Here is a 16,938-nt window from a genome sequence, read left to right as displayed (position 1 = left end):
GGGAGGATTGCCTGCACTCAGGAGTTCCAGATGAGCCTGGGGCAACATGGACCCACATTCAAAAAGTAAGTATTTAGTTAATTGATACATAGCTTGGAGGGGTGGCATGCATCTGTACTGCCAGGTGTGTGAGAGTCTGAGTTGAGAGGATCACATGGGTGTGTGGTGCCTGGGCTGCAGTGGGCTGAGATCGTGGGGCTGCTGTCCAACCTAGAAGACAGAGTAAGACCCATTCTCGGAAAACAAACAAAAAACAGTCACATTAGGTAAATTAAAACTATGTAGTGTGAGGAGAATCAAAATAAACGAAACATCATCAGAGCCTATGCGATCTGATGAAGGAAACCAGCTTTCACATAATAACAGCCCCAGCTGGGGAGAACAATGAGAAAGGGCAGAGAGAACACTGTAAATAATAACACGCCAAATTCCCCAAATGAGTTAAAAGACATAAAAGTACAAAGAGTGCTTCTTTTCAATTCAATGCCCTTGAATTCAGAATTAGAAAGTAAACCCAGATAGAGAATAGAAAGACAGACGATACAGATGGAGAGCGTGTGTTGGGGAAGTAAGGGAAGGATGAAAGGAGGGGTGTAGAGGAAGGAAAGGAAAAAAGGAAGGGAGAGAGACTGATAGATGTTCAAAGACACAGATACAAAGTCTACAATGGTTGTAGAGATAGGCATGTGCAAATTGCCGCAGGGAGTGTGGAAAAATATCGGAACCACGGAGACCTAGGTGGAGTCAGAGAAAATATACAAACTCGCACAGAGAAATAAACATACACAACCACAAACACACACGTGGTAGTTTAAACATGAAAAGACACCAAGTCCCTGTCGGTACAAATCACAGATGTGCTTCCGAGTTACTGAGGCACAATGCAAATTTGTCAGTGCCCTTAGCATCTGTGGCCCACGTGCACGGATATTCAGTGGAAGAAGTGTTACACAGCCTTTATAATTCAGCACGATCTGTGATAATACCAGAAGAAGGGATCTCATGTGAAATCACTAGACTGAATTGCACGTAGGATTCAAGGAAGAAGCCCAGTCTGCTGCATTCACTCGGTGGGGTGGCAATATGGCTGAGCCACCAACCCATGGCACGCCCATCCATTGTAGACAGTTCCTGGTTTGCTGCCTGCCTTGGAAAAAGCTCCTCCCCTACCACCACTTTAAAACAGGCTAGCTCCAAAACTAGTCCTGGCATCCATTTACGGTCATTTTCTTATCTATTTACCTCCTAGAAAAATCATTGCAAGACCCTTTCCTCAACATTTTCCTATGCATTAAATTTGGGGAAACGCATTTTAAGACGACCTCGTTATAGGCAAGTCCCCAGACGTTTCCTAATCTGAGTTGCGCAGAGTGCACACACCAATCTGTTGCCCCATTGCCACTATACGGATACCGTACTGGACCACAGTGTCTTTGACATGCACACAGTAGGATAGAGGGCAGCTTGAGGGGGCCAAAGAGTTCCGACTGTTTTCAGAATAATTTGCTTAGAAAACGTGTTTCTCCTGTGTTTGTGGGTCAGGGGGACGGTAGTCAGGGAGGACAAGACTCCCGCTCCACAGCTTCAGCTGTCTGCATAGGAGCAGGGACAAAACCGGGCGATAGATTTTCAAAGCTCAACTGCTTTGATACCGAGCAGAAGGGGTAGAAAGCATACTGAAGGCCCCACAACAGATTCAGGAACTTTGACTGTCAAACCCTCTTCCCTGAAACAACATAGCTCTTCTCACAGAAGCTGTGCTGACCAGAGTCTATACGGGACAGGAATGTTAGCACTCTATTAGCGTGTGGTCAACATGGATGCTCATGTTGGAACTCTTTCATCTGGGAACAGGAAAGAAAGTTCTGCCTCCGACACTGAAATCCTCCTGCCCCATCCTTGACAGAGGCAACCCCTTGTCTTGTGCATAGACACAGGTGTTCCTGGGAAGCAGCCTCCCACTCGCGAATGAAAGCTGTATGTTTTGTCCTCCTGTGTGAGGCTTGCAACACATACTCTACAACTATATTCGCTTTACATTCTAAACCTTAGGCAAAGTATGCTGAAGAGGCCACAGAAAATTAAAGGGCCCTGGGCTCCAGAAACAATCTGCAGTGCCAATCACGAGGGAGAATATAGAGACTCACTAGACTTTGCAAGAGCACAAAATGCAATCGTAGTGTTGTTAGCTACATACGTTATGGGCTCCTCACCTAACATAGAATCTTGGAGAAAAGCTTAACCCAACTAAAGATGTAAACATCCACAAGAGTGTCCATATCCAGGGTCATCAAGTGACAAGAGAGTCCCTGGATGGATTCTCCAACAATCTTACATTCCACTAATCCACGCCCTTTCCCCTCACTTCTGTAAGTTTGTCTTTTCCCGTAGTCATCTATGCCAAAAGTGTATCCTGAATGCCTTCCCACATGCCTCTGTCACCTTTCCCACAGTCCCTCCATACACCTTACATGCCCATTTCTTCTCACGTTGATGTTTCAGAAGTCCTGAGAGGCTGATTGTCCCAGAAAAGGATTATGCATTCACCTTTAAAAGAACATGTGGATTCAACACGAAAGCCAACTTTAAGATTTCCATCATCCTGTGCTTATCTATTGTGTATGATGATACTCAAAATGAAGGATTTTGGAGGTCCCAGCAAACTGGGACCTGGAAACCCAGTAACCCCATTCCTTGAACTATCTCTGCTTCCATAGGATGAAGTCAGCCTCCAACTAAGCTGTCTTTTGCTTTTACCTCCCCCACTCTGTCCTGTAGGAAGAATCCCAACACATCCCACACCCATTCACTCTACAACTTTAGAGGCCCAGCTCCAACGCAGACTGGTAATTTCCATGAAGAGAATAAAGCACGTGGATGGATCAATTCATTAGCACACCCGAATAAAGTGGATAAACATACACACACACACAAACACAAAGACACACTCACACACACACACAGACACAGAGTCACACATCCTTGAGAATGTTTATTTTTCATTCCATACAATCCAAATTTACCCCCTCTTCCTGATTTCTGGTGACTCGACCTCTTTTTCCTTTAGTTCCTGTGCATAAGACCATGCTGAGTACTGCCGTCCTGCATACTGTTGTAACTTTTTAGGAGTTCTGCTGTATTAGGTAAAATCTGATGCTCCATCATATTCAACTCAACAACTGGGAGTCCCCTAGAGAAACACAAACTCACGTTAAAACGCATTTTCTCTGAGCCATACTTGGAAATGTTTCAATTGTGGGGCCCGCTGAGAAAAGGATATCCCTTCCCCATTTGTGATCCCTTAAACTTCCTCCTACCACGTGTTACAAACTGTTCTGCGCAATCCCTGCCCCATTCCCAGTATTGTCTGTGAGGGGAGTCAGCTAACAAGATGCACTGTACCCTAAAAGCACACAGAAGTCTGATGGGGCAACAGCTTAAGGAAATCCATCAATCTAAACAGTCCTTTGTGGTTTGGGGCAAGGATGATCAGGACGCACATTCAGGGAGCCCAATCTTATGGGGTTGGTAGGATGACTGCCGGAGGGGTTCACAGCCATGGAATCAAGTGCCACAGACTGAACTGAATGATTTTCAGCTTTACTCCTCATTGATTCTGGAAATGGACGATTCTTCACTGGGCTTAAGACTCCACAGCTATCACCTGCTTTGCGTGAAGTCTCTAATGTGCCTTTTCAGCCCAATGCCATGAACGTCCTGGATTCTGTCACTCTCTGTCTTCCTCTCAAGGAATTTCTACATGTACCAAAGGAGCCTCAATTTCTACATTTCTGAAATGAGCACCCAGGCTCCCTGAATAGGCAGGTGCATCAACCCCCTTATACTAGGCATCAAACAGCTCCAGTCCCAACTAACGGCTCACCTGACGTCTCTGTTCCCTCTTCAGGTGGCTTCATCCTCTTGTAGTATTGCAGGGGATTGCGCCACAGGTCCTTACATAGGATCTGTCAGGGGACTCAATCGGGAAAGGCCTCATCAGGGCTCAGAAAGGTGACCCAAGCAGCTGGGAACACACGGGGTCATTTCTCATGTTTCCCAGTGAGGACTCACCTCAGCAATCTTGTTAGATCCTGCGAAGTTGTGGTCAGAGAACCAGTTGAAGAAGTTAAGGCTGCTGCTGTGGTGTCTGCGGCGATAGGCCTCCACTTCATAATACGGATACCACTCAATTGGAGTGGAACGAGAAGCCCTGTATTCTACAGAGACAGGAGTTTTTGTGGGAAGGGGGCTGGATCACGTCGGCAATGATCCACCCGCCATCTTCCTTCCACTACCCATCCTGGGAGCCACCTGTCACCTGTGATGTTCACCAGATATTCCTTGGTAATCACTTCATTCTGGAAGTAGGGGTTACTCCGAAAGAACAACATGATCTTGCAGAGATGAACAGGATGCTTCTCTTCTTCCACCTGTCAGGACAAGGTGGAGAAAGCTTAAATACGTTTTCGGGTGAGGTGCTCACTCTTGCTTACAGGAATGAATTATTTCCCTTACCCTCCCCCGCTAAACCCTCTCGCCTCAGTCTTCCTGGCCTCACCTCCAGGCTGACCATGTAGCTCAGCATGTCTTCATCTTCGTCAGTGATCAGGGCTGACATCTGGGGGTGGTTTGCAATCTGATTTAGGTCAAAGAGACTTTATACACGATGGAAGGGAAAGCGACGAGCAACAGGGAAGAAGGCCTAAGAGCACCCAGAGGCTGGGGTAGGGGATTTCTCAGATCTGCTTCCATGTATGATCTCCTTTCACCTCCCCCTCCCCGTAAACTAAGGCCTCCTGTGTTCACAGAGGGTGTATGATTCTGAGGCTGACTGCACTGACATGGGGAGGCGCGATTTGCAGAGACTTGCTGGTGTCTGAGGAGTGGCAGAATCTGCTTAGAGCCGAAGACGCCCAGTCCCAGATCGGACTAGCGAGGGGCAGCAATCACACTCCCTTAAAAATAGCTTGCTTCACCGAAAAACCTCTTCTGGTCTGAACTCGCTTCTGCTCTTCAAAAAGATGCCCCAAACGTCTGCTGCTCGGCATCACCAAGGGTTTCTCTGCCGCTTGCAGGACAATAGTACCCACGCCTGCTGTGGCTTTCCGCAGCCACATTTGTCCGTGGCAACTCCCCTTTGTTCCCCAAAGAGTCACATCGACGCCGAGCTGCCCATCGGTCACTTACACTTCCCCGAGAGCACCTCTCCACTAGAAAGGCCGAAGAAACACTGAGAAGGATACAACATTGGCCCAGAAGCCAGGGACGCTCTGGATGACGGCGCCTCTGCGGTCTAGGTGGGGCTTGCGCCTCCGCTCCATCTTTTCCCGCTGCCGAGAAAAGGCCTTCCTGGCTTGGGCATTAACCGGCTCCAGCTCCACCTGAACGGCCAGCAGCTCCTCCAGTGCAGACTCTGGGGTCATGGGCCCAGGGCCAGGCTGTGCCCGCTGGGCCTCCTCCTGCCGCTCCACGAGGCCCTCCTCCTCCGCCACCACCTCCACCTCCGCCATTATGTCATCCAACAGCAGCACCGCCTCCTCCCCCAAAGCCGCCTGCTCACTCTCCACCCCGGCCGCCCCCTCCTGTACAGCCTCCATCCTGAAGGCGGTGCCCTCCTCGGCACTCGCACGCACCAAGGCCTGTGCTGCCCGACCCACGCCACAGGAACCCTGCCGCAGCCTCTATGGCACCCGGTAGCTCAGCGAGCCCTCAGGGCGCATGCGCCAGGCTTCCAGGCGCCCCCTAAGGGACTGCGCGCGAAGGGCCGAGGGGCCGCACCCAGGCCGACTTCCTCCCGTCGTGGCCAATCAATGGGAGGGCGGTGGGCGTCTCCCTGGGCGGCACAGCCACTGGCGGGCCTGCATCTCCAGCCCCCCACCCCCCGCCTTCCCTGCCCAAGCCTCCTCCGAGAAGCCCTTGGAGCTTGTGCCGGGTAGCTAGGCATCCAGGCACACGCGGGCTGCGTGGCCTTTGGAATTGTGGGCATGGCAGCCCTGTGCCCTGACATCCTCAGGGTGGCAAGCCATGAACATCTCTATGTGTCACGAACACAGGAAACGTCTCTCTTCGTTAGGCAGGCCAGGTAGATGGTACGGAAGTAATACTGCAGATCCAGAGAAAACTCTCTGGTTCCTGGGGCTAGGGCGGCAGGGGTGTCCTGGGGGAAGTGATCGGGGCGGGCACGTGGGAGGAAAGTCGCCTGCCTTATAAAAGATTAATTGTGAGGAGAAAGTTATGCTTCCCATTACTACAAATACACAAGTATGATTTCATCCAAAGCTGAAAGCAGTCAATATAATTTGTTTTTAATGTTTTATTTAAAATCCTTAATTCCAACAGGATTACTCAAGAAAAATAACGTTATTCGTATTAAATAATGTTGATGTATTCCCTTTAATTGTTGATTATTTCAAATGTACGTAAAATAGTAAATGGCACTGTACAATGTAGTTTCATGAAGCATTCTTTATAGTTTTCATAAAATTGACAGTCTCCATGGAATATTTTAAGACTGAGGAAGTTCCATATATCATTTTATTGTACTTTCACTTTATTACTTCTTGCATGTCATAACTGATGGATATAAAACTATGTATATTTACAAACATGAAAAACATGGATTTTTGTTTACGTTTTCTAGTGAGACAAAGTTACCAATACTTATATCTATTTAGGAAAATTTTTACAAACCCAAAGTTCTAATCTGTCTTTTCTTTGAAGTTTCATATTTCAGTCTAGGTATGTAATGGAATTGGCTGGGATCATTCTTTGATTTCACTGTTATTTGTGAGTTTCTGATATGCTTTTAGGAATGTATAGAGTTTCAAGCTTGCTTTCTTCTTCTTCATCTACCTTTGGACCTGTATATGCGATGTCTGCAGTAATGTGCAGTGCTATCTGACATACGGCTGCTGAAAGATACAAGCATATATACAATTCTTTGTTTCAGTGAATCTTTAGGAACAGACAAGTAACCTGAGACATAATTATGGTATGAATGTAAGCAAGCAGTTTATCATAGAGGTACAATAAGGGTGAAAATAAATGTAAAAATACATGCCTCATCCAAAACATGAGGTAGTCCAAATGAAAAATGTAAGTTGGCGTAAAGAACACTTTAAAAGTTCTGATTCTTTCTGGTGAGAGCAAGGAGCTCAGAAACCATGAGAAAGTCCTTCAAAGCTGCATGTTGGATTTGCAGGTCAGGATGGAAAGCCTGGGTCTGGGGGAGGGTGCTACGGTCCTGGTCTGGTTGAGGTCCTTCTGGGGCTCAGGTGTGTCTCAGCGGGAAAGCTGGGAAGGGGAAACGCATGCTTCACCCCGGCTAGAATGCCACCTCAGCCCACCTAGATGAAATTGCCCCGTCACAGCCCTGTTTCTCCTTCTTGGACAGGCAGGTGGAGGAACTCGGCCACCCTGAATACAAGTGGTAGGAAGAAGTTTGCCTTTCATCACAACATTTACTTCGGAAACAAAGTGATGACTAAGGAGTATTGCATTGGCATCCTCCATGAGGAGTAGAGGGGGTAGTACCTCGGAAGCTGGGCCTGGCGTGAGCCTTCCTGACTCGTCTCCCTCCAGGATACAGGGCGACTGGCTCCACTGCAGTCCAGTGGTTCCAGGGTCATGCAAGTGAAAGCCCGAGTTTCCCGCAGGTCACTGCCTGAGCTTCTTCAGCTGGTTGTCTGACTGTGACGGCCCAGGTTATGGCACGATTGCTGAGGTGGGGCAGCTATGGGGCATCATCGCAAAGGACCTTCTTCGACATTCCTTGGCATCGGAGGAATTGGCTTTGAACCAGAACCTGACCTGTCACGGCCAATTTGCCCAGTCCACCAGATCATCAGCCAGGGCCTGTGGCTCTATATTCTGCAGCACTACCCAAGGGAGTTAGGCCCTCAGAGAGGGAACAGAGAAGAGGCTAGGGAAGCAGCCCAGGGCTGGGGGTTGAGAGGCCTGTGGGTCCTGGAGGTAGGACACACATAGAGAAGCCAAGGCTCAGGGAGGAGACTGCAGTAAGGAAACTCAGGCCATCATGGGCTGGTGGAGAAATGCCCATCAGGGAACTGTGGTACCCACATTTCACGATGGGGGAACCGTAATCTGCTTAATAGGCATAAGCAGCTAAGGTCAATGGGTGGGAAGCCAGGATCAAGGGATAGCTGCCTCATCATCCCTTGCTAGCTACTTCCCTGTCCTGAGGCTTGCTTCTACCTGGGGTTCAGTTTGGGCTCAACCAGGGATCTCTCACCCTCCACACAGATGCCCACCTGAGGCCTGTCTAGGTCTGCGTCCTCCCAGAATGACTCTCCCAGGCCTGCTAAGTACCGTTTGGATGACACCACGCTCCACTGACATGCTTGCTTCCCTCCGCCATCCTCATTCACCCACCAACTCCCCACCCCAAAAAAGGCAGGCCACCGCACAGGGAATCTGGAGGACCACACAGGGCTCACAGGGGAGGAAATGTGAAGAGACGGCAAAACAGAACAGGACATTCTGTGTGTTTCCAGAAGGCAATCTGCCTGGATATTAAGGCCCACCTCAGTATTGGTGAGGACACCCAGTGTCTCTTGGCCCTGAGCATGTGCACACAAACACGCACATTGTCTAAACGGCATTGACATCACTACTACCTGAGGCATCCTCAGATTCTATACAACCCCTGTAAAAATATCAATGACACAATCTTCTTAGAAAAACAATCTGGGAATCCCAAATTTGCTATGAAATGGCAGAAGATCCTGAAAACCCAGAGCAATCCAGTAAAAAGCACAAAGCTGGAGCCACCACACTACCTAACTTCATGATATACTACTACAAAACTTTTTGTACCAAAATACAATAGCACTGGCAGAAAAGCAGAGACTAGAGCTCAGGAAAAACAACAGGAGCCCAGAACTAAGTCACTGCATTTGCATCTCACCGCCTTTACCCAAAGAAGCAAGAACGCCCAATGCAAAATCAAGTATCTTCTATAAACTAGGTTGGGGAAATGTGAATAGCCACACAAAGGATTTTACAAGTGGATTATTTATCACCAAACTCCAGTGTCAGATCTGAAACGATAAAAATAGCAGAAGAGATCACAAGGAAGAAGCTCCATGGCGTCCGTGTGTGCAATGATGGTCTCAAAGTGACTGCCAGAACACAGTAAACACCATCAAAAACAGAGAATGGAATCATAGCAAACTAAAGTGCTTCACCACACCATAGAAAACTCAACATACAGAAGGGACATCCTACAGGATGGGAGCAATGATTGAATAGTCACAGTACAGAAGGAACTCCCAACAACTCAATAGCATGAAAACAAATGGGTGAAGGCTGCGAAGACTCATTTGTGAAACTGAGACATACAGTTGCCCAGAAGACACACTAAAAGGTCCTCAGTATCCCCAATCCATCACGAAAATGCAAATCAAAAACACAATGAGATTTCTTCTCACTTCAGTCAGAATGCATATTATCCGAAAGTCAAACAAAAAAGAAAGAAAAGAAAACCCTAATCTCTGGTGAGGATGCAGAGAAAACGAATTCCCTGCTCACTTTTGGGGAGAATGTAAATTAGTGCTGGCATTAAAGAAGCTTTATGGCTCTTATTTAAGTATAAACAGTCTTCAGAAATCTACAAGTAGAACCACCCACTATATGATCCAGCAAATCAGAATACCCGGGCACGCCCACTAGTACACAGATCAGTATGTTGAAGTGGTGCGTGCACCCATGCAATTATTGCTGCACTCATTACGTTTTTGCTGTAGCCAAAATACGGAAGCAATCTGAGTGTCCCTCCATTGATAAATGGATTAAAAAATGCAGCAAAAACACGTATGCGCAATGGAAATATGTTGAATATGGGAATCTGTTGAATGTGTGCATGCCATTCTGTTAAGTGACATAAGCCAGGTATCAGAAAGGAAAATAGCACGTGATCTCATTCTTATATGAAATCAAAAAAGCGGACTTCAGAGAAGTAAGACTCCAAAGACTGCGGTGAAGAGGGTGCACTGACGAGATGCTGGATGAAGAACTCATACTTCTAGTTATAAAGGAGGAATAGGTTAAAAATATTTTCTTCAGCATGCTCACTATAACTAGTGGTAACATATTCTTTCTCTAAAAATATTTGAATACAGTGCATGCCATGTTTGTTCACCACAAAAATGACAACTATGTGAGGACACACATATGTTGATTGGCTGGATGTATCCAATGCAGAATGTATATGACCTGTTGAACATCACGCCTTAAGTGGTAAATATGTATCATTTCATATGACATTTTTTAATTAAACCTACAATTTTTAAAATGCCTTAACAAAATAAATGCAAATAAAATATTGTATTATAAAGCAGTGCTTTTCTTTTCTAGCAAAGTCTTTTTCATGACACAGGAAAGAATGCAAGCCTTTTGGTAACTTGAGAAATAAATACATTTGTGTACATGTATATATATAATATATACATGTATATACGTATATAAATGTGCATATATACGTATATACATGTATATACGTATATATGTGCGTATATATGTATTTTTATATATGTGTATATATATATGAAAATCCCTATGAATGCTGATGATGAGTTGAAAGATAGAAATTCCAGGCACAGAGACTATAGTCCATGAATTGAAACCTTCAGTGCATGTTTCAAAACAAGACGTGAGGAGGAGGAAGAAAAAAGTAAAAAACACAAAGCCATGGCAGGTCCATGGGTTACACCTGTCATCCCAGCACTTTGGTAAGCTGAGGTGGGAGGATTGCCTGCACTCAGGAGTTCCAGATGAGCCTGGGGCAACATGGACCCACATTCAAAAAGTAAGTATTTAGTTAATTGATACATAGCTTGGAGGGGTGGCATGCATCTGTACTGCCAGGTGTGTGAGAGTCTGAGTTGAGAGGATCACATGGGTGTGTGGTGCCTGGGCTGCAGTGGGCTGAGATCGTGGGGCTGCTGTCCAACCTAGAAGACAGAGTAAGACCCATTCTCGGAAAACAAACAAAAAAACAGTCACATTAGGTAAATTAAAACTATGTAGTGTGAGGAGAATCAAAATAAACGAAACATCATCAGAGCCTATGCGATCTGATGAAGGAAACCAGCTTTCACATAATAACAGCCCCAGCTGGGGAGAACAATGAGAAAGGGCAGAGAGAACACTGTAAATAATAACACGCCAAATTCCCCAAATGAGTTAAAAGACATAAAAGTACAAAGAGTGCTTCTTTTCAATTCAATGCCCTTGAATTCAGAATTAGAAAGTAAACCCAGATAGAGAATAGAAAGACAGACGATACAGATGGAGAGCGTGTGTTGGGGAAGTAAGGGAAGGATGAAAGGAGGGGTGTAGAGGAAGGAAAGGAAAAAAGGAAGGGAGAGAGACTGATAGATGTTCAAAGACACAGATACAAAGTCTACAATGGTTGTAGAGATAGGCATGTGCAAATTGCCGCAGGGAGTGTGGAAAAATATCGGAACCACGGAGACCTAGGTGGAGTCAGAGAAAATATACAAACTCGCACAGAGAAATAAACATACACAACCACAAACACACACGTGGTAGTTTAAACATGAAAAGACACCAAGTCCCTGTCGGTACAAATCACAGATGTGCTTCCGAGTTACTGAGGCACAATGCAAATTTGTCAGTGCCCTTAGCATCTGTGGCCCACGTGCACGGATATTCAGTGGAAGAAGTGTTACACAGCCTTTATAATTCAGCACGATCTGTGATAATACCAGAAGAAGGGATCTCATGTGAAATCACTAGACTGAATTGCACGTAGGATTCAAGGAAGAAGCCCAGTCTGCTGCATTCACTCGGTGGGGTGGCAATATGGCTGAGCCACCAACCCATGGCACGCCCATCCATTGTAGACAGTTCCTGGTTTGCTGCCTGCCTTGGAAAAAGCTCCTCCCCTACCACCACTTTAAAACAGGCTAGCTCCAAAACTAGTCCTGGCATCCATTTACGGTCATTTTCTTATCTATTTACCTCCTAGAAAAATCATTGCAAGACCCTTTCCTCAACATTTTCCTATGCATTAAATTTGGGGAAACGCATTTTAAGACGACCTCGTTATAGGCAAGTCCCCAGACGTTTCCTAATCTGAGTTGCGCAGAGTGCACACACCAATCTGTTGCCCCATTGCCACTATACGGATACCGTACTGGACCACAGTGTCTTTGACATGCACACAGTAGGATAGAGGGCAGCTTGAGGGGGCCAAAGAGTTCCGACTGTTTTCAGAATAATTTGCTTAGAAAACGTGTTTCTCCTGTGTTTGTGGGTCAGGGGGACGGTAGTCAGGGAGGACAAGACTCCCGCTCCACAGCTTCAGCTGTCTGCATAGGAGCAGGGACAAAACCGGGCGATAGATTTTCAAAGCTCAACTGCTTTGATACCGAGCAGAAGGGGTAGAAAGCATACTGAAGGCCCCACAACAGATTCAGGAACTTTGACTGTCAAACCCTCTTCCCTGAAACAACATAGCTCTTCTCACAGAAGCTGTGCTGACCAGAGTCTATACGGGACAGGAATGTTAGCACTCTATTAGCGTGTGGTCAACATGGATGCTCATGTTGGAACTCTTTCATCTGGGAACAGGAAAGAAAGTTCTGCCTCCGACACTGAAATCCTCCTGCCCCATCCTTGACAGAGGCAACCCCTTGTCTTGTGCATAGACACAGGTGTTCCTGGGAAGCAGCCTCCCACTCGCGAATGAAAGCTGTATGTTTTGTCCTCCTGTGTGAGGCTTGCAACACATACTCTACAACTATATTCGCTTTACATTCTAAACCTTAGGCAAAGTATGCTGAAGAGGCCACAGAAAATTAAAGGGCCCTGGGCTCCAGAAACAATCTGCAGTGCCAATCACGAGGGAGAATATAGAGACTCACTAGACTTTGCAAGAGCACAAAATGCAATCGTAGTGTTGTTAGCTACATACGTTATGGGCTCCTCACCTAACATAGAATCTTGGAGAAAAGCTTAACCCAACTAAAGATGTAAACATCCACAAGAGTGTCCATATCCAGGGTCATCAAGTGACAAGAGAGTCCCTGGATGGATTCTCCAACAATCTTACATTCCACTAATCCACGCCCTTTCCCCTCACTTCTGTAAGTTTGTCTTTTCCCGTAGTCATCTATGCCAAAAGTGTATCCTGAATGCCTTCCCACATGCCTCTGTCACCTTTCCCACAGTCCCTCCATACACCTTACATGCCCATTTCTTCTCACGTTGATGTTTCAGAAGTCCTGAGAGGCTGATTGTCCCAGAAAAGGATTATGCATTCACCTTTAAAAGAACATGTGGATTCAACACGAAAGCCAACTTTAAGATTTCCATCATCCTGTGCTTATCTATTGTGTATGATGATACTCAAAATGAAGGATTTTGGAGGTCCCAGCAAACTGGGACCTGGAAACCCAGTAACCCCATTCCTTGAACTATCTCTGCTTCCATAGGATGAAGTCAGCCTCCAACTAAGCTGTCTTTTGCTTTTACCTCCCCCACTCTGTCCTGTAGGAAGAATCCCAACACATCCCACACCCATTCACTCTACAACTTTAGAGGCCCAGCTCCAACGCAGACTGGTAATTTCCATGAAGAGAATAAAGCACGTGGATGGATCAATTCATTAGCACACCCGAATAAAGTGGATAAACATACACACACACACAAACACAAAGACACACTCACACACACACACAGACACAGAGTCACACATCCTTGAGAATGTTTATTTTTCATTCCATACAATCCAAATTTACCCCCTCTTCCTGATTTCTGGTGACTCGACCTCTTTTTCCTTTAGTTCCTGTGCATAAGACCATGCTGAGTACTGCCGTCCTGCATACTGTTGTAACTTTTTAGGAGTTCTGCTGTATTAGGTAAAATCTGATGCTCCATCATATTCAACTCAACAACTGGGAGTCCCCTAGAGAAACACAAACTCACGTTAAAACGCATTTTCTCTGAGCCATACTTGGAAATGTTTCAATTGTGGGGCCCGCTGAGAAAAGGATATCCCTTCCCCATTTGTGATCCCTTAAACTTCCTCCTACCACGTGTTACAAACTGTTCTGCGCAATCCCTGCCCCATTCCCAGTATTGTCTGTGAGGGGAGTCAGCTAACAAGATGCACTGTACCCTAAAAGCACACAGAAGTCTGATGGGGCAACAGCTTAAGGAAATCCATCAATCTAAACAGTCCTTTGTGGTTTGGGGCAAGGATGATCAGGACGCACATTCAGGGAGCCCAATCTTATGGGGTTGGTAGGATGACTGCCGGAGGGGTTCACAGCCATGGAATCAAGTGCCACAGACTGAACTGAATGATTTTCAGCTTTACTCCTCATTGATTCTGGAAATGGACGATTCTTCACTGGGCTTAAGACTCCACAGCTATCACCTGCTTTGCGTGAAGTCTCTAATGTGCCTTTTCAGCCCAATGCCATGAACGTCCTGGATTCTGTCACTCTCTGTCTTCCTCTCAAGGAATTTCTACATGTACCAAAGGAGCCTCAATTTCTACATTTCTGAAATGAGCACCCAGGCTCCCTGAATAGGCAGGTGCATCAACCCCCTTATACTAGGCATCAAACAGCTCCAGTCCCAACTAACGGCTCACCTGACGTCTCTGTTCCCTCTTCAGGTGGCTTCATCCTCTTGTAGTATTGCAGGGGATTGCGCCACAGGTCCTTACATAGGATCTGTCAGGGGACTCAATCGGGAAAGGCCTCATCAGGGCTCAGAAAGGTGACCCAAGCAGCTGGGAACACACGGGGTCATTTCTCATGTTTCCCAGTGAGGACTCACCTCAGCAATCTTGTTAGATCCTGCGAAGTTGTGGTCAGAGAACCAGTTGAAGAAGTTAAGGCTGCTGCTGTGGTGTCTGCGGCGATAGGCCTCCACTTCATAATACGGATACCACTCAATTGGAGTGGAACGAGAAGCCCTGTATTCTACAGAGACAGGAGTTTTTGTGGGAAGGGGGCTGGATCACGTCGGCAATGATCCACCCGCCATCTTCCTTCCACTACCCATCCTGGGAGCCACCTGTCACCTGTGATGTTCACCAGATATTCCTTGGTAATCACTTCATTCTGGAAGTAGGGGTTACTCCGAAAGAACAACATGATCTTGCAGAGATGAACAGGATGCTTCTCTTCTTCCACCTGTCAGGACAAGGTGGAGAAAGCTTAAATACGTTTTCGGGTGAGGTGCTCACTCTTGCTTACAGGAATGAATTATTTCCCTTACCCTCCCCCGCTAAACCCTCTCGCCTCAGTCTTCCTGGCCTCACCTCCAGGCTGACCATGTAGCTCAGCATGTCTTCATCTTCGTCAGTGATCAGGGCTGACATCTGGGGGTGGTTTGCAATCTGATTTAGGTCAAAGAGACTTTATACACGATGGAAGGGAAAGCGACGAGCAACAGGGAAGAAGGCCTAAGAGCACCCAGAGGCTGGGGTAGGGGATTTCTCAGATCTGCTTCCATGTATGATCTCCTTTCACCTCCCCCTCCCCGTAAACTAAGGCCTCCTGTGTTCACAGAGGGTGTATGATTCTGAGGCTGACTGCACTGACATGGGGAGGCGCGATTTGCAGAGACTTGCTGGTGTCTGAGGAGTGGCAGAATCTGCTTAGAGCCGAAGACGCCCAGTCCCAGATCGGACTAGCAAGGGGCAGCAATCACACTCCCTTAAAAATAGCTTGCTTCACCGAAAAACCTCTTCTGGTCTGAACTCGCTTCTGCTCTTCAAAAAGATGCCCCAAACGTCTGCTGCTCGGCATCACCAAGGGTTTCTCTGCCGCTTGCAGGACAATAGTACCCACGCCTGCTGTGGCTTTCCGCAGCCACATTTGTCCGTGGCAACTCCCCTTTGTTCCCCAAAGAGTCACATCGACGCCGAGCTGCCCATCGGTCACTTACACTTCCCCGAGAGCACCTCTCCACTAGAAAGGCCGAAGAAACACTGAGAAGGATACAACATTGGCCCAGAAGCCAGGGACGCTCTGGATGACGGCGCCTCTGCGGTCTAGGTGGGGCTTGCGCCTCCGCTCCATCTTTTCCCGCTGCCGAGAAAAGGCCTTCCTGGCTTGGGCATTAACCGGCTCCAGCTCCACCTGAACGGCCAGCAGCTCCTCCAGTGCAGACTCTGGGGTCATGGGCCCAGGGCCAGGCTGTGCCCGCTGGGCCTCCTCCTGCCGCTCCACGAGGCCCTCCTCCTCCGCCACCACCTCCACCTCCGCCATTATGTCATCCAACAGCAGCACCGCCTCCTCCCCCAAAGCCGCCTGCTCACTCTCCACCCCGGCCGCCCCCTCCTGTACAGCCTCCATCCTGAAGGCGGTGCCCTCCTCGGCACTCGCACGCACCAAGGCCTGTGCTGCCCGACCCACGCCACAGGAACCCTGCCGCAGCCTCTATGGCACCCGGTAGCTCAGCGAGCCCTCAGGGCGCATGCGCCGGGCTTCCAGGCGCCCCCTAAGGGACTGCGCGCGAAGGGCCGAGGGGCCGCACCCAGGCCGACTTCCTCCCGTCGTGGCCAATCAATGGGAGGGCGGTGGGCGTCTCCCTGGGCGGCACAGCCACTGGCGGGCCTGCATCTCCAGCCCCCCACCCCCCGCCTTCCCTGCCCAAGCCTCCTCCGAGAAGCCCTTGGAGCTTGTGCCGGGTAGCTAGGCATCCAGGCACACGCGGGCTGCGTGGCCTTTGGAATTGTGGGCATGGCAGCCCTGTGCCCTGACATCCTCAGGGTGGCAAGCCATGAACATCTCTATGTGTCACGAACACAGGAAACGTCTCTCTTCGTTAGGCAGGCCAGGTAGATGGTACGGAAGTAATACTGCAGATCCAGAGAAAACTCTGGTTCCTGGGGCTAGGGCGGCAGGGGTGTCCTGGGGGAAGTGATCGGGGCGG

General features: G+C 47.9%; 2 protein-coding genes across 2 annotated transcripts; both read right to left on the bottom strand.

Moving 5' to 3' along the window:
* Positions 1 to 2,976: 2,976 nt before the first annotated feature.
* On the bottom strand, positions 2,977 to 5,720 carry LOC129395752 (testis-specific Y-encoded protein 3-like). Its single transcript, XM_055107180.2, has 6 exons — positions 5,244 to 5,720; positions 4,559 to 4,636; positions 4,319 to 4,430; positions 4,072 to 4,217; positions 3,884 to 3,965; positions 2,977 to 3,190 (listed from the first exon to the last, which is right to left on the bottom strand). Exons 1-6 carry the CDS (start codon positions 5,595 to 5,597, stop codon positions 3,168 to 3,170), a joined length of 795 nt encoding a protein of 264 aa, XP_054963155.1. The 5' UTR covers positions 5,598 to 5,720; the 3' UTR covers positions 2,977 to 3,167.
* An 8,021-nt stretch (positions 5,721 to 13,741) lies between these two features.
* On the bottom strand, positions 13,742 to 16,481 carry LOC129395753 (testis-specific Y-encoded protein 3-like). Its single transcript, XM_055107181.2, has 6 exons — positions 16,005 to 16,481; positions 15,320 to 15,397; positions 15,080 to 15,191; positions 14,833 to 14,978; positions 14,645 to 14,726; positions 13,742 to 13,951 (listed from the first exon to the last, which is right to left on the bottom strand). Exons 1-6 carry the CDS (start codon positions 16,356 to 16,358, stop codon positions 13,929 to 13,931), a joined length of 795 nt encoding a protein of 264 aa, XP_054963156.1. The 5' UTR covers positions 16,359 to 16,481; the 3' UTR covers positions 13,742 to 13,928.
* Positions 16,482 to 16,938: the final 457 nt, after the last annotated feature.

The sequence above is a fragment of the Pan paniscus genome, chromosome Y (assembly GCF_029289425.2).
Source record: "Pan paniscus chromosome Y, NHGRI_mPanPan1-v2.0_pri, whole genome shotgun sequence".
Lineage (NCBI taxonomy): Eukaryota > Metazoa > Chordata > Mammalia > Primates > Hominidae > Pan > Pan paniscus.
The sequence above is the reverse complement of the archived record's forward strand: the minus strand, read 5'-3'. Positions and strand labels throughout refer to the sequence as shown.